General features: G+C 46.6%; 1 protein-coding gene across 1 annotated transcript in view; it reads right to left on the bottom strand.

Annotated features, from left to right (window-relative positions):
- Window positions 1-6,713, bottom strand: part of efnb3b (ephrin-B3b) — a gene marked incomplete at both ends in the record, with an annotated part of 77,678 nt that extends 70,965 nt beyond the window's left edge. The window contains one exon of the mRNA XM_083993137.1: window positions 6,565-6,713. Coding sequence (XP_083849263.1) covers window positions 6,565-6,713 — 149 coding nt within the window. The remainder of the gene's footprint in view (window positions 1-6,564) is intronic.
- Between the last annotated feature and the right edge of the window lie 11,948 nt (window positions 6,714-18,661).

Here is an 18,661-nt window from a genome sequence, read left to right as displayed (position 1 = left end):
CGTGTTGTCGTTCCGCTGGCAGGCGGCGAGAGGAAAGTGATGGAGTTTTGAGTGCGGATGAAAAGCGCCGGGACGTGAGGGCCTGAAAGTGGAGGGAAATCTGGCTGCTGAGGAAGCTAGCAGGAGATAAGAGAACACAACATTTGTCTTTTGTCTTGCATTTTTGCATGTTCTGCATAACCGTGTGTGTGAGTGTGTGGGCTATATGCAAAACAAGACTCCACCTTAATGTTGCTTGAGGGGAGAGCAGGTGTGAAAACACCAAACCCACACGCACAAATAACGAAGTCTATAAGCACAAATGTCCTTCTATCAATTCATTTCTGTTATTTAAATCATAATAAAATCAATGGAGAAGAAAAAACTCCAGTGAACTACAAACAAGCTTCTTTAAAGACTTTGTGTCTGTATTTTGCTCTAGAGGAAGAAATTCCCCTTTAATTTTGAGGAAATACTTCAAACAAGTTAATTTGTATTGGTGACAGGTTAAAATAATCTTATTACGCTGGCAGGTTTGTTCATTTGTTTTGAGAAAATAAGACTTTAGGACTCAATTACACACAGAAATGTTTGGGGTTTTTTTTTTTTTTTTTGCAGTGCGAGTTCACATGGCATTCACACAACGGCTTACAGCTCCCAGATCTTAACTCACAGTTTAGTATTCAAGTCACAGACACACACACATAGCGGCACATCCTCTGTCACAAACGAGAATCCACACACACACATACACACACACACAAAATGACAACAGCGTCAACTCCCTCCCACTGCTATCCCATTTATCTGGAACGATGCCGAAGCCTCAGTAGCTGCTGCAATATGAGCCCAACCCAGTGTAGTGGAGATGTGCAGAGCGGCAGCAGAGCTGGGAGCCTCGTGATACTGAACCTAAACAAAACTGAAGAGCAAGGAGACACGGAGGGAAGGAGGGGGGATAGGGGGGGGGGGGTGAGGGATGAGAGGAAGCGCTGAGACACTGGAGGGCGAGCAGCAGTGAGGATGGAGGAGGTGATGAACAACGTAACGGAGGCTGCTCCCACGCTGCACGCCCCCCCTCAGGCCTCCAGATTCCACATCCACTTTCATATTGGCTTCCCACCACACCAGTCGGCCTCCCTGTGTCACTCGGGGGTGGGGGGATAAGGAGGGGGGGGGGGGGGGGGGGGGGGGCAGGATTGACCTGGCCCAGTCCAAACGCTGCCAGGAGGATTGGATGATCCTGCTTAGGCAGGGTGTGCTGTGAAGCAAGCTAATGAGAGGCCAGTGTGTGTGTGTGTGTGTGTGTGTTGGCTGGCTTCGCTAAGGGGCTCTGGGTTCAGCCACCCGGGGCAATCTGCCCAGTGATGCCGGGACACATGTGACCCCTTCAGACCTACGGCCTGGATTACTGTTACCACCGCCGCCGCCGCCGTGAATGTGCGTGTTTGTGTTCCCCTCCCTGCGTATGTTTCCAGGGAATAAAGTTCCTTGTTTCCCGCCTGTGTTTGCAACGCTGTGAACCAGCCACACGCTTTTAATCTCCTTCATCCTAATCATCAGCACTTTTAACAATTACCAAAATCCCAAAGTCACTTCTAAAGCCCAAGGGACTGAGGAAGTAAATGAGTTCTTTAGCCGACCCCAGCATATTTACAACGCCGCTTTATAGCTGTTATGATGTTGATGAATGTGCACTGCCCCTGCCAAATAAACTTATAATCGAGTGATAAAATAATGAATGAATTCCGAGTGGAACAACAGTCCGTTATGCCTGCCAATCCCCTCACTTCTCCTGTGTGTGTGTTTCTATGTACGTACACATGTGCCCTCATCTGTTCCCCGTCTCGTGGTAGCGGTGTGCGTTTAATGCTCACTTGCACATGCAACAAAAGGAGATACATTAGGACCACACACCGTTTTACACATGTGTCGGACAGAGACGGGCGTCGGGGGTGGGGGTGGGGGGTCGAGCCCCCTGAGGCTCATTTATGTGGACGTGTGCAGGCATCTGTTGAGAATGTGCGGCTGTGATGGACCTGTCCGTTCACATGTCTGCGATTTCACACTCCGGCTGCATACCTGTGTGTGTGAACATGTGTACTTGTACAGCTATACATGTGAGGACCGAGTTTTAAACCATCAGAGTGAGGACATTTTGGAAAGTGAGGACATTTTGGCCGGTCCTTCCTAGGGCTGTTTGAAGGTTAAGTCTTTATAATAACTAGGTTATTATAATTAGGTTTAAGTTAGGTTAAGAGTAATGGTTAAGGTTAGGGTAAGGGGTTAGGGAATACATTATGTCAATGATTGTCCTCACAAAGATAGCCATACAAGCATGTGTGTGTGCATCGGTCTGCCTGCAGCGCCCCGGAGAAAGAGGAGAAAAAAAAAGAGAGAAAGAAAAAGGGATTGCAGCCCGTGGCCGGATTGGCTCCCTTCTTCTTCTTCTCCTCCATCCCTTGGCCTTTCCATTCTGCCACATCAGCTGAAACCTCTTTTCACAGCTCCTGTTGCTCTCAGCTCGTAAAGTTACACACACAAGAGAAAGAGAGCGAGGGAGACGGTGTGTGTGTGTGTGTTTAGGAGGGGAGCTGAGGGGGCAGCTCCAGCAATATGGTTCATATTCTTCTCTCCTTTACATTCCTGCTCTTGCTATTTTTTTTTTTTTTTTTTCGTTTTACACACTCTCGCTCTTAAAATAAAATAAGCCAGTGGATATTCTCTAATCATTTACCCTGAGGATGCTGCTAGAAAAGCCTCTGTGTGTGTTTGCATGCATACATTATTCACGAGGTGTTACTGTATTGGTGTGTTGGGTGGTGAAACTGGGTGTGGCGTTTCAAACACACAAACAATCAATAAACGGGTGTTGAAAAGCCCGCTCCTTTGATATGACACCCGGTTTGACCTACTAACACTTATTCCTCTCTCTTCGTGCTTGGTCCCACGGTGCCCGCGCACACAAGATTTCCAGTGATTTTTTTTTTTTTTTTTAAGTCTTTTCTCTGGTTTTTTGTAGTCGAAACACTTAGCCTAGTTAGCTAGTCTTTTATCCGGCGCCAATTAGCCGGCGATTAATGAATTATTGAGAAACGGGAAGGGGGGGATTAAATTTTAATGTGGATCTTGGGGGGAATAGTTGTATTACAAGTCACCGCGAGCGCCGAGCGAGAAGCCGCCCACCCTCAGCAGCCGTTTACAATAATCTACAGCCATTTACCAAAGTATGGAAAGAGAGAGAGAGAGAGAGAGGGAGAGGAGGAGAGGAGGAGAAGAAAGGGAGGGGGTGACTGGAGAGGGGGGGGTTTGGCCTTAAGAACAGACACTGAAATAAAACTTGAGAAAAAGGGCCAAAAACTACACAACTCCATATGCTGCGATCAGATGAGTGACCAAAGCCAACAATGTCTCCACTTGAATTCATTTACTCAACGTCTGCATGTGTGAGTGTCAGTGTGATCTACAGTGAGTGGGTCACCTGCCTCCCCAGCACCCACTCTATCCCCCCCACCCCCCACACCACCACCCAAACCCCTGAGCGGTAATGTAAGATTCGATCTTTCATTAGGGTGGCTGTGTAAGGCCGATAATAGCAGATGCTGAGATAAGGGTAGTGTATTTGTGTGTGAGGCGAGGGAGGGGAGGGAGAGGGGGGGGGGGGGTTGCTATTCCCAAGGTGATCGTTCTGGTTCAGTTCTCTCTTCCTCAAGCAGAACCTGTATTGGCACTTGAGTCTTAACTGGTATTGATTTACTTAGGGTTAGGAGTATCTCTACCCCCACTCTGCTCCTTCCAGCGCTCCCCTCTGTTTCTCTTTCACCTCCTGGCACCTGTCTGTGTTTATACTCCTCCCTGAACACCTCTGTCTCTTCTCCTTCAGCCCAGGCTGGGAGTAATTTCAACTGATGGGGCCAATCAATACAAAAGGGTGGATGCAGCATTTGGTGACTGTAAGCGTTTTTCTTCTACTATATTTACCGTAACTTAAGTCAGCTGCATCATTTCATTTGCAATGATTTCCAGGAATTACACAGGCACGGTGGATCCAAGGCATATGCATCTCTCCCGCTACACCCAAGGGTGCCTTCTTCCACCCCCTCCCCTCACCTCTGTCACTCCTAACACATCTTTGGGTGCGTCAGTGGCTGCTGTAGCGCCATAATTAGTGGCTGGATGTGACACATGTTTCCAATTTGCTACGTCTGTTCACCGCACTGAAGGGGTGGGTGGGGGGGGTGGGAGGGCGGAGATAGAGACAGACAGAAAGTGACAGGGAGGAAAAAGACGGAGAGAAGGGACGGGGACGGAGGGGGGAAGTGGGGGGTAGACAGGAGAACAGAAACAGAAGCAGCACGAGAGGAAGAGGGAAGAAGGAAAAAAAAACACACACACACACACACACAACACAGAGGGAGAATCCAGGGAAAGAAAGGCGAGATGAGAGGGAGGAAGAGAAGGAGCAGGAGATTGCTCACAGAGGCGGAAAGAAAGATGGGAGGAGAGGTGGAGGGAAGCTGCAGGTGGACAGTGGAAACTTCAAAGCGGCACATCCAGCAGAGGTCTAGAGGTTAACAACGTGACAGTCCATTTGCTACACAGACGAGATGTGAACCATACATGCGGCCCCTTGCGCCTGACGGATACAGACGACTGCCTCTGCTTACTTTTCGCCTCCTTTTAGAAGAACAAACCAGATGTGGGTGGGCTCGCGGTGGAGCCCCGTCCTTGGAAGATGTGCGCTACTTGGACATGCATGCTCTCAACATTTTTCCAGCCCACGGCCAAAACCTATTCTGCCCCGAGGCAGCCGGAGCTAAAGTGGCGCTCTTGTTGTGTAGAGAGCGAGGAGAAACAAGTACATGGGAGTGTGTGAAAAGGGCCAAGAAAATAAACTAGAGGAATGACTAAGCTGATTAGCTATGAATAGTAAGCTTCATGAATAAGCTTCATAGTATACAATAGGCTTTGTATTTTGAATATATGAGTGAGCAAATCTGTGGAAATGACTATGGAGTCTGGCGTCAAAGCCACCACCCCTCTAATTGCCAGCCAGGCCCATTCACTAAGCCCCAACACCCACCTTACTCCAAACTCCATTAGGAGACAATGGCGTGGAATCACCTGTAAGGCCTCAAAAGCCCAGGCTGTTAGCTTCTCACTGAAAATTACCCTCCCGTGTCCAACTCTACTCCCTGTCGGGTGAATCCACCCACTGCTGACAAAAAGCCCTCATTAAGGGCTTCATGCCTGGCTCCACAGCGGGGGCCCACGCACAGTCACATCTGTGGAGAGAGGGGAGAAGCCGGGGCAGGCCGCGGCCTACAGCACATGGACACGTTAAAAACCTGTTAGGCTCCGATAAAGCTCCTGGCATGGGTGTGACCTGGGGGTGTGAGGGTTTGATAGGCTGCCATGAGTCAGCTGTAGTCCGCTTTAATTTACTTTACTTTTCTTGTCTTTTTTTTTTTTAAATTCTTTATTATAAACTCAGTAATGTAGGCAAAGTTACAAAAAGGGGCTATTCAAGATCAGTGTCCCCTCCAAGAGGATTTGATGGCCTATTTCTCAAGCTGAAAAATATCACTGTTCCACTTTGTCCACCCAAATGCAGGCAGGATTTGCAGAAATGAAGCCTGGTGTCACTAAAAATCGCCTCTCGCCTCCATACAGGACGCCTTGTTACTCCCACACACACCCCCTCTCCTCTCCACCACCAGGCAGCCTATTCAGACACAGGGAAATTGGCAGAGGTGTGAGAAAAGTAGTGTTGGTCGTTAAGGCCGGACGGCCGAGAGGTGTTTAAAATGACATTTCCTCAGCTAATGCCTGACACCTTCTCCAGAGGCAGGAGAAAATGCAAATGAGCGTGGCCGGGTGGGCAGACGGGGCTGGCGGAGAGGCCTGCGGGGGCCAGGGCCTGGACTTTAATCAAGGTCATTCAGCAGCAGCAATTAGAGCATCACACACGTCTTTATTATCCTACACAGCCTCCATCTCTGCTGCCTGCAGCTTACAGCGACTTTACCAATAAGAAGAGCTACAGCTGGATTATCCACAATAATTAATGCGAGTGTGGCACATTCAGAGCAGCTGTGGAGCAGAGCAGCCTGCCCCAACTCAACGGTGTGGAGGCTGCATTCATCCACCTTCTGCTGGAGCACAAACAACAACGGTGCAGGAGGGGAAAGTGCGACAAATTGCCCAAATAGTAAGGTTACTATTAAAAAAAAAAATCATTAAGGCTCTCTGAGGGATTGTGCCTGCGGTGGGCCTGCACGCTGAATTACTGCCATTATCCAACTTTATAGCGTTTTGCATTTCATGTTGCATTACTACAGGGCACTTAGTGGCACATTTAGAGGAACTTGCATGCATTTAATGTTTCCTATATAGGCTCACCAACCCACCCCCCGGCCACCCTCCTACAGAAGTTGCATTTTCCACTTCGGACACGCAGCTCAACTAATTATTCCGTCAGGTCTGGGCACGAACCCTCAAGTTCAAACCTGCAATTAGGCAAACCAGTAAAAAAAAAAAAATAAAAAAAAAATTGAAAGATCTGTGAGTGAAAGCTTCTCTTACCTTTCGTTCAGGGAATTCCAGTAGATGGGCTCCATATTGCTGGCAGTCGTCCCCAGTAAATCCAGTAAGAATACCAGCAGGATTCCCAATCCATTCCCATGTCCTCGACACGCCATTTCAACCCTGACACCCAGCACACACAGCCCCATTTAAGTGGAATGGGCAATATTCTTTCTGTATTTCAATGCTGTTGCAGGGAGACTATTAAAACAATGGATGTGCGACTACAGCCGACCAGGCTATAGGTAAGAGACAGTCAGAGTGTGGAGTGAAAGCCTGCTGTGCACAACCTCATGGATCCAAAATGCATCAGATTGGAGTGGATCGAAGCAAAAACAAAAAAAACACTCGGGAGAAACTTGTTCAATCCGTGCGTCTGGATCAACGAAATGGCTTTTTTTTTTCTTCTGCGCGTCCACGGTCGGTACTATTTCGGTGCCAATCCCATGACTTTCCCGTTAATTTGTCATAAGTCCTCCTTCTTTTCTGCAAAGCACCGCTCCTCGGCACAAATATAACTCCACTGAATCGAATTTTCGGAAATTTATCGCCACCCAAGAGCTATTTCTGCTGCCTCTCGGTGCGCCCTAATTGTCTTTTTCCGAACAATGTTCCCTTGTTCTCTGTGCCGACTCTGTGTGATTTCTCTCCCATTACCTTGTTTTCTCGTTAGAGCATCTACCTCCCAACATATCAGCCTGGACTGAACAGAGAGATTGTCAGTCTGGGGAGACGCGCACAGTCGCGATCAGGCCACAATAAAAAAAAGAAAGAAAGAAAGAACAGTGGAGGTAACGCGTTTAAAACGGAAAAGATGTCACTCGTGTCCACGGCTCCATCCTCATAAAGACATGTTGATGCTCGGTGGGCTCAGTCAGTGCGCATTACAATCCTTATTCTCCTCTTTGTAAAATACACACGGCTTGTAAATCCGCAAATCCTTCAGCAGTATGGGCTCGTTGAAAATTAAAAAACAAACAAACCAAAAAAAAAGAGGGGAAAAAAGGAAAAACCCACACAAATCAGAATCCACACCGAAGATAAATCCAAAGAATCAATGCAGACTACAACAGCAGAAAACTGAGAGGGAAACAAACCAAAGAGCTAGAAAAGCATCTCCACTCTAACGTCGCACAAAGGCCAACGTGAAAGTTGTGAGGAAATATAAAAAAAAGAATAATAATAAGATGCGAGTTGTGAGCATTAGTTCCTGTGGGGAAAATTGACGCCTATCTGATGTAGCGCATCATTTGGAGAGCTGGAGGTGTCGCTGCTCCGCCAGAGGAAAGCGCTTCATTCGTTATCTCATCCGTCTCTCTGCCTCAGAATCCCACTGCTTTGACTTGCCCTAATGCTCGCAGCACATTGACAGACCGACTGGCTTGTTTGAGAGGAGGAGGAGGAGGGAAATAGGGGACGTGGATGAATAGAGAGAGGGGGGGAGAAAAAAAATCCCCATCCTCCGACTGGCAGGCAGGGCGCACTGGCGGAGCGCGATTCTTCCAGGCTTTTTTCGCGGGGGGCGGTATCGAGTCCCCTTTCAGCGCCTCCTCTCTCCTCCTCCTCGCTGGGTTTCAGGGGGGGGGGGGCCCTAACTCGGACCTCTGGACTCCCCGGCGCTCTATTCTGCCTCCTTTCAAACGGTGAAGAAGACCCCCCCCCCCCCCCCCCCATTCACCCCCACCACTACCTATCCTAGACTCACCAACGTGTGCGCTCCTCTGATCGGAGCCGTGACGGAAGAGCAAGAGCGCCCTCACTGGGCCTCGCAGGAGCCGCTATAGTGCACCGAGAGCAAGTCCAGCTGGGATTTTAGAAAGCTACTATACAAATGTCACAGCACAGCTAAGTCCCTGTAGGAGTGTTTAAGGTTTATTGTAGATGAAATGTGCAGCATGAGCTCACATCACACCTCCTTATTAGATATAAAAGGGATTTTTATAGCTGTATTTTCATTTATAAAGTAGAATGACACAGTCACTCCACTAGGAACTTGCACATTTCAGGAAACAAATAAAAAAAATAGTGGAAACCATAGTAATAAAGGAAGAACAGTGGAAAATATTCATGGCGTCACTTGTGATCATTGGACTTGGAGTCACCTCATATGTCTCTGACCCAGTCTAAACAACAGGAATCCCCCTCTCTGCCTCAGTGTGGGAGGATGTGGCCCTCTGTCTCTCGGTCTGTCCACATGTTGACAGTGGAGGGGAAGAGTCCCGGTGTCCAGCACCTACACTTCAAAGCCGCTGTTGGGGCTTGATGAGGTGCAGGACGAGCTGGGTGACAGTCGGGCCCCCGCTGAGGGCCACACACACACACACACACAGCAGAGTTTACGCTGGGGCCCCCGGTCACCAGGAACACTGACAGTAATTCACCCATACACTATTACACACACACACAGACACATGTATGAGATGGAGAATGGAAGACTGTCTAAACTGTGGCTGCACTGCCCCCATGTGGCAGACAGAGGACATGATCCATACTGTTCTATATGACGGAGACCAAATCAGCTATGAAATCCTTCGGTAGTAGAGTTTTCATACTTCCCACACACTTCATGTCATCTCAGAGCTTCCTCAGCTGCATCTGAGAAACAACAAATAATCTGGAAAACACTATGTAGGTCTACACATGAAGCTCAGTTCAGCATCTGCCAATAACTTAAAAACTCTGTTGGCCTCATCTGCAGATATGAAACTTATACAGATGTGTGTGGTTGATACACAATGAGTCAGCTAGCAACAACCTTCAACATCTGTATGGATATGCAATACTGATATTTGCACTGACTGCAAAGCGCCAGAGACATGATATCGCTATAAGTATGACATCATTATTAGAGTATGAGATTCATGGGAGAGGAGCATAGACTTGGTGTTCTTCTCTTCAATAAAAAAGGTGCATACATCTGTATTTGCATCTGCACCCAGCCAAAATGAGTTTGAAAAAATCAACACATTGGATATAAGTAAAAGTCCAATATCATGCATCCCTATGCAGGAGATCGCTGGTTCTACTCCCGACTGGTACGATGATTGTTTATTGCGTGTCTGTCCCTCCATCCTCTCTCCTCATTTCCAGTCGTACCATGTCCTATTTAAAGGAGACATCATGCCCCATTTTCCACAAATTAAAATAGTTCCCAGGTGTCTTAAAGACATGTCTGTGACATGCTTTGTTCAAAATACCCCAAGGAACAAACATCACAGCTCTTTTCATCCTCTCAAAACTGCCCTGTTCAGAACGGCTGGTTTCAGTGCCTGTCCCTTTAAATGCAAATGAACCACTGCTTGCCCCGCCCCGCCCCTTCTACCGGTCTCAGGTAGGGTGGTATTATGCAAATTCGAAACCTAGTTACATCACTGGAAGACAACTGAGGGGACAGCTCATAAAACCACATGGATTTCAACCTAGAGAGCCTGAAAAATTACAGATTGTTTTGTCAATTCTCACGTTTTGGGGACGAAAGGCAAGACAAACACCTAAATATATGTTAAAAAGCCTTCAAAAAGTGATATTTCCACAATATGTTCCCTTTAATAAAAGGCAAAAATGCAAAAAAAAAACTTCTTAAAACCCAAAACAAAACAATGATGACATCATTATTATGTCATCATTGCTATCCTGGACTGAGACATTCTTAATGGCATATGTTTGTTGCAAGCGACGCTGGATAAACCTGGGGACACTGAGTTTAATGTATGTAGCCTGTACAGTGAATCACAGACGAACACAAGATCTCACTTCCAAACAGCGCTTACATGAGATTTCCATCAAAGGAATTCATTATGCAAAGACTCAGGTTCTTGCATAGCTCCCAGCGCTGCCTGCAAATCTGTAAGTGAAGCAATCAATCAGTTCCCCAAACTGCACACAGCTACAGACACACACAGAGAGACAAACAAGGAGAGAGGAGGACTTTAATACTTTTCACTGGAAAATATTTTACTTAAAAACACAGAGGGAGGAAAAACCTGATGCACCAGAAAACACCTCCTGCTGTTCCTGCGCAGCCAGGGAGAGGAAAGAAATAAACGAACGGGGAGACAGAGATAGAAGGAAGCCCAGGGAGGCAGGAGGAGAAATTATAGGAGAGACGTGTGTCTACAAGAAGACGAGGCCTGGAACTGGCGAGGACTCGGTGTGTGGATCTCCACAGAGCGGTGATCTTCCAGAGGTTAGAGTCAGGCTGAACGAGTCCGAGAGGCGCTCAGACTTTTTTTTTCCTCCGCGATGCTAAATTACAGCATGCTTTCAACACGAATTGTAATTGCAGGTTATAAGATCCAAACAAGAAACAAATACAGCGGGGAGGTTTTATAGAGCTGGGCAGAGAGAGAGAGAGAGAGAGAGAAGAGGGGGAGAAAAGAGAGGAAGAAAGCAGAGATGGAGCTGGTGGTGTTGCTCTGACCTCTGGAAACCTTGGCAGGGCAGATGACAGAGCTAAATGTAGTGGAGGAAGGCAGACTGGTTTAGAGACAACAGCAGTTCAGAGGTGGAGCTGGCATGAAAAACAAACCTTCTGCTCCGTCTGGGAATCTATCTGTGTGGGAAAACTGGCTCTCACAGTGTGTGTGTGTCTCTCTCTCTCTGTGTGTGTGTGCTGCCGATGACTCATTTTTTGCAACTGCAGAGCTTTAAGATACCACCTACATCAGATCTGCCAGAGCCCAGAATACATGAATAAACTTTGTGGAATGATCCACCAGTGCATGGAAGGAGTCTGGAGACGGAGAATGTACACTCTCCTGGCTGGGATGTCTGTTTATTAGTGCTCATTTATTCGCGCTGACCTCATTTACTGCACCGACCTTCAACTCTTCTTCACAACGCCGTCGTCCTCTCCCTGGTGACCGACGGCGACGGCGGCCTGCTCCAGCTGCCACGCTTCACCACGCACACAAACATTTACGGAAAATTAAGCGTTGACGCTGCATGTATAGATGCAAACATATGCAATTACACTAAGTGCATGGTTCACATTAAGCGTGCGGCGCGAGGGCCGGGGTTAACAATAGACGCACTGACACACGCGCGCACAAAGTCACAGACCGGCACAGACACCCACAGTGGAGGCAATACAAAGACCTCAGACAGGAAAACATGCTCCCTGATGGGAATGAAATTCACACCGAGGGTGGTACAGCAATCTGTGCATGTGTGTGTGTGTGTGTGTGTGTGAGTTGGTGTCAGAGCATGCACCCTCGCCTGCCTTGCAGTTGATAGATCTCAGCTGCACATCTTTATCCTTCAGCATCTGTCCCTGTGAGCTTCCTCTCTCACACACACACACACGTCTGCAACGAACCCCCCTCCGCTGGCAGCACACACACACACACTTGCTCGTATCTTCCTCCGACAGAGACAGGCAGGGGATGGGATGGGGGGGATTAAATGAGGAGAGGTGAGGGGTTGTGCAACATGTGATGTGCAGATCACACATATGGATCCTTCACACCGGCTCTCTGATTCTGCATCAGTAAACAATTTGTACCCGACAGTTGATCTCTCTCACACACAGAGACACACACACAGACCTACTTACATTTGCATACTCAAGCTGTGTCTGTGTTTGTGCTACTTTAGCTGCACTTATGAGGCTTTTCCGACCCCTCTCCTCCTTAACCCAAATCTTTAACCCTGAACTTCAATCTCAAACCTTAACGCTGCTCTAGGAGAGGCTCAACAGGCTCATCTGGTTTCTATGGTGATTGTTACCAGTCACCAATAAAGATATTCTAGTTAGAGGCAAGAGGCTTGGTTCAGTGACACCATGAGACTCAGTAAGTTGTAGCTTGTTAAAGGGGAACTACGCAAGATTTACACCTTAATTAAACAGGTTAAAGGTATAATATGTAGGAATTCCCCCCATCTAGCCGTGCGGTTGCATATCTGAACGTATTCTTGATGTTGCATTCACGTGAAATCGGGCAGAAGTCAGACAGACAACAGACGCTGCATGTAACAGGATAAACAAGCGTCTCTGTAAACAAGTGGTCCACCAGCACGAGGCAAAACAATACAGGCGTGACAATATGTTGTCATGGTGATCATATTGTTTACCTGACCAACATTTTACCGTCTTTCTCTCGTCGAGTAAAATGACATCCAGTTGGTTTGCCGACAGCCGTTTGCCTGACCATCCTTCCTCACACTACACAGTGGTGACAGTTTTAAAAACTTTCTCCCCGAGCCGACAGCTCCGCTGAGTTTCCGTGGTTACCTACGGTCACGCTGCCACTGAACGTAAAAAATGGTGATGCAACATGGCCGCCTCGGTTCGGTGCGTCGCCCACTTATGTATTTGTAACGACTTGTAACAACTCATTCTAAGGTACGAGAAAGCTTTCATTTGTATGCAGGTGTGATTCGACTTCAGTGAAATACGTATTTATGAAAGCAATATTTGATTTTTGCTAATAAAAAGTCAAATAAGTTACATACTGGGGCTTTAAGAGTAACTGTGATGGTTAAATGACTAGTTCCAGGGAGAATGGAGGCTCTCTGTCTTTCAGCAGAGTCTCTTGGCTGAAACCAACCTTGCAAAATCAGCGCCTTCGACCTGGTGTCCCAGCTCTCGTCTAGTGTGAAACATGTACTGCTTTACGGCACAAACAATCCATAATCTCTGGTTAACATCACCCACCTCGGTAGACATCGCTCCATGGATTTCCTTCTCTCCGACTTTGTTGAAAACAATTGCACATGGCCGGGAGGGAGGAGGGCTAGCTCTGAGTTTTTACGACGATGAAAATATGCGACTTGCATAGTTCCTCTATTGAATTATTATAATCAAGGCGGGGGCGGGTCGGACTTCATGCAGATGTACAACTTACAGACGGCCATGTTGCATCAGTCCACTCGCTCTGACTCTGGCCGCAGTAAAGTGGATGACCCAGGAATTTTGACCGTATAGCTATTGCCTAGCGATCTGCATAATGTTACTCTCATAGAAAAGTACAGTACTTTGCAAAAGTTTCAAAGTTTTCATCAATGAACAAAATGCAGTGACTAAAGAGACGAGAATCCTAAATCAAATCAATATTTGGTGTGACAACCCTTTGCCTTCAAAACAGCATCAATTCTTCTAGGTAGGTTCACCTGCACACAGTTTATGAAGGACCTGGGCCGGTGGTTTTTTCCAAATATCTTGGAGCTCCTCAGATCCTTCTGTCTCTACTAATCTACTAATCCCAGACAGGCTGGATGATGTTGAGCTCAGGGCTCCGTGGGGGGGTCGGCCACACCATCACTTCCAGGACTTGTTGTTCTTCTTTATGCTGATGATAGTCCTAAATGACACTGGCTGAATATTTGGGGTTGTTGTGAATAAATTTGGGTCCAATCAGACGCCTCAGTGACGGTATTGCATGATGGATAAGCATTCTGACCTAAAACTTTTGCACAGTACTGTATATGATTAAAATTATTCATAATTTTAAGTATGCAGTATCACAACTGCCTTTCTGATGTTGATAACAAACCAAACTGAAAATCAGTCAAAAGCTGAGCAGGTTCTGGTTGTTTTAGTAGAACATGCACCACAGGCTTCATGTTCTGAGGGAGTGAGCAGATCCAAGATGGCGGCCGCATGGCCACGTGTCAGTGGGCAGCAGCGTCAGATGAGTCTTCTAGTCTTCTCATATGGTTGTAATCATCTAAAATCTCAGTCTGACCGACATCCAAATGTCTTGTACTTTTAGACATCCATCTTCTGTTTCGACTGAGACGTCACCAACCAAAATAGACTCTTTACATCAGACACCACACACATCTCTCACAACTATCCGCTCCATCTGCAGGAGAACACCAAGTGGTCCTTCCACAAAAACTTACTATACAAACAAAGTAATACAAGTGAGTTCCAAACTTTAAAATAAGTCTCCTCTTTGCGACCTCCTACAAATTGAATACACAGTATGTATGTATGAGCTCCGAGCCCTTTATCTAAATGCTGATTTTTTTTTCTACCTCTTCTGAACCTCTTGGCTTGTGTTGGAGAACTGAGGAGGGAAATAAACAGAGTCTGCAGAGAAAAGGTACAACTCTTAAGTAGAAGATCATTTCCTGTCCGGCTGATCAGATTGTAACCCCCCCTCAGATTTATCTCCCTGCTGAGGCCCCGACCCCCCGGCTGATAAGCACTGCAGTATATTACTGGAACATAGTATGAAATTAGGGCGTTGCACTGATTTACAGTCCTACAGGGCAGCAGTGACCGTTGGACTGGACTGTATTGTACTGGAATCAGAGCTACAATCACCGTTTTGCACTAAACCTTGAACTAACTTTAAACCTTCTATATTCAACACCACAAACAAACTGATCCTATTGTCTGCAATCTTAATTAAACCATAAAGAACACGTATTCCTTCATTTCCACAATCATGGCCACTCTAGTTTCATTTAAATCAGCTCCACATTATTGCCCTGCTGCTTTAAATAGTCGCTGCTGCAACCAATGTTCGTTAATTTGCTGCTGAAAGTAGCTGCACTGTTTCCTCCTGTTTGAGTAATGTTTGCTGAAAACTGTTGCCAGGCTGTTCTAGGAAATTGTTTAGACCTAAAAAAAAAAAAGAAATCAAACTACATAGCCTTATCGTTTCATTATAAGTCCAAACACACAATGTTACCACTTGAGAGGATTTTCCTAATCCTTCTTTCATTACGAGCAGCACTCCAACACACAAACACACATCTCCCAGCACTTGGACTTTGGCTTTCAGATCCTCTGCGTGTCTTCTTCTCTGCTTCTCTGCCTTCCCTTTTTCATTTTAACAACGGGGGCGCCTCCTTGCTCCACCTAATCTCCTCCTCCATCTGTCTCCTCAGCCCCTTGTGGAGCTCTTCTGACCTGGCCCGCTGCTCCACCTCCTCCCCCTCCTGACACCAGCTTCCAGCTTCCAGCATTCTCAAACCCCGCCGAATCCTCCATAAACCTCCCCTCCAGCCACGGTGGAGAGCGGAACGAGGGAGGGAGGGCGGTTGTGGTAAAAGGTGTAAAGAATGGACAGATGCTGGGACAAGAGTTGTCCATGCAGCCCGAGGGCAGGTAGAGGGGGTGAGTTTAGACCCCGCCGCTCTACCTTTCCCCAGAGTGCAATTACACAAGCAATTACTCTCCCTGGGCATCGCACATCCTGCTAAACCGCCAAAATCACATCCAATCTGTTGGGGCCGGCTGGGATACTGGATGCTTAAAAGTACTTCAATAGGCTCGCCCTCATGATAACTAGCTATGGAGATGGCCAGAGGGAATGTGTGGAGAGCAGGAAGAGGAGATTGGGAGGCGGATGAGATGATGAGAAGAGGAAGACGTGAAGGGCAGGACGGTGGAGCCACACATGTGAGTACATATCTTAAGCCGATATTCGCGGCGTGAGGGGCTTATACATCAATGAGAGTAATATCAATGCAGAAGTGGTCGTCAGCAACAGAAAGACTGTGATGATGGGATGGATCTTTACTCTGTGTTAATCTTCCCTGCTACTCTCGATAGGTATCCATGTGTGCGCCTGCACATCTGGACTGAATAGAACAGGATCAGACTCCGGAGTGAAATTAAACCTCTGGTGCTGTGCCTTTTTTTCCCTCCTTGGCTTCAGAGCCATGTGCATGGGATACAGGTGCCAATTATTTTCACATCTAATGTAAACCAGAGAACAAGGACGCGTCAATCACCGCCGCAGCCTTTTGGAATGGAAATGGGATGTATTCATAGGAACGCGGCTATTTTGGCAGCCGATGAAATGGGGTGGTTGGGACTTATAAAAATATCCCTGCAGATTCAGGCTTTGTGAGGAAAAACCTCAAGTCATCTGAACTTCAGACTTGGTCCATCTATAATTAGGAGAAAATGTGGCAATGAGAAAATGACATTCCACTACAGACTGCGAACAAAGGGTCCGATACACGCTCATTATTTGGGGATTTAGTTCCCATCGTAACTAGTGTTAACAGGAGGCCACAGGTTCATCAGCATATAAGAGAAGCCTGAAGCCGCATAGTGACAACAGCACCCCTCTGCACCTCTGTGAGGCCAGACTCAGGCACACAGGCACTTGGAGCTGAATGCTGACATCAGAAAGCTGCACACGCTGATGTTAAGCAGGTAAACTTAACCACTGTGCCATCATAGATTAGCATGTTAGCATGTTATTTATTCATCAACTGGCATCATTCATCTTGCAGAGCCTTTCACAAACAGTGTGTGGCACGCTGGTAATGTGGTTAGCTCTGTTGCTTTCTCTGCCTGCATGGCTTCTCCAGCTTCCTCCCACAGTTCAAAGAGATGAACAATAGGTGGACTGGTGACTCCAAATTGCTCATAATGTGCATGTGAGCGTGTGCGCATTGTACCCTGCTCTCACCATATGCAAGTGTGTGTAGATAGATAGATAGATAGATAGATAGATAGATAGATAGATAGATAGATAGATAGATAGATAGATAGATAGATAGATAGATAGATAGATAGATAGATAGATAGATAGATCCGTGCCTCTTCCCCTTGCTGTTCAATTACAGGTTTTCTAATGCACCACAGGCCCTCCTAACTGTTGCAAAAAGAGTAGAAAACAAACATCACTATCAAAGCAGCAATAATGAGACAATAGAAGACCCCATGTCTGCCAACAAAAAGACCCCCCCTCTGTGAGGCAGCTGGGGTAAAGTTGTCTTGGACACCTGGTATAGACGATACACCGGTGGATCGACAAACTGAAATTCTGAACTGAATGTGTTTGATGAAAAGTTAAAGTGACTATGAGGAGTTATGGAAATCGAAGTTTTTCACACTACATTTCCCATGAGCCTCTGCGTGCACGGTGAGATTCTTGGACAGGCGCAAGATGGACGAAAAGGACGAAAGCAAAAGCATTTGCCAAGAGTGTTTTCATTAATCAAGAAGGAAAGTTGGAGGTTCAAAGACGATCAGATACCGTCGTAGTTCCGACCATAAACGATGCCAACTACCTAAACTACTAAACCAGGAAATGCTGGGCGAGTCGACCACTAAATAATAATATCAAAACAACTGTAAAATGATAGGCTATTGGACCCATTAACAAGTGTGGGTAACGTAGACTCATCCACATTGATATGAGACTCTTTTATAACCAAAAGCAAACTCCTCTGGGTCTCTTTAAGAAACCACAAAGTTACTGGAATTCATCCAGAAAGATAGGCAAATAATATACATTCAAATTCATGCCATTCGATTTAATAACTGTTGATACATTTCACTCAAAATTACACACGTGTACAGGTGGACTCAACCATACATGCAACCATGCTGCTAGCATGACTAAAATATCATGCCACATGTAAACAGAATTTCACTGGGCTACTGTAGTATCAAAATTAAACCATCAGTCACTAGGCCAACTGTTTGGACACTTCTGCCTTTAACTGACAGGATGATGGGGAGAGAGAAGGACTAGGGGAATGCTATGCAGTAGAGATTGGCACAGTTGGGATTTTCCACCAATCACTGCATTGGTATTGCCAACGGGACATGCTCTTAACCACTTGACCACATAGAACCCCAGATATTGTAAGATTATTATGACTCTATAGAGCAAATGTGTAGCTGGTAGAAATGGCAGCTGTGTTGTGATGTCAAAAGTTCACCAACTCTCTCTTTCTAAAGCCTTGATCTTTCTACCTACATCCAAACCTTTTGAAAGTGTAATATTCTGTTGCTAGAGCACACTTTAAAGGAAACTATGTGTCCCCCTGACCTCACACTGCTCTGCCTGCTGTCAAACCTGTCTGTGATCTCACAAGCTGAGCCACAGCAAAACGTCCCCTCCTCCTCTAGGTGAGCCAAAGAAGCTGAAGAGCAGGTGGATGACTGATGACATCACACCTCTACACATCTAGTAGCACATATTTGCCTCCAACATCTGGACCTGGGAGGCATGGACCCAACAACAGCGTCACATCACACTCACAGAGAGAGAGTCATCCATCTTTTCTGGTGCTACAAGCTCCTTCCAGTGCCCAGATTTGATCCGGCTCAGATCCGTCTACATGACTCGCACTTAATTTAAGTGACACATTTCCTACGAGCCCGAGCTGTAAACTG

The sequence above is a fragment of the Trachurus trachurus genome, assembly GCF_905171665.1.
Source record: "Trachurus trachurus genome assembly, chromosome: 18".
NCBI classification, from domain to species: Eukaryota; Metazoa; Chordata; class Actinopteri; order Carangiformes; family Carangidae; genus Trachurus; species Trachurus trachurus.
Note: the sequence above shows the minus strand (reverse complement) of the source record. Positions and strands in the feature narration are given on the sequence as shown.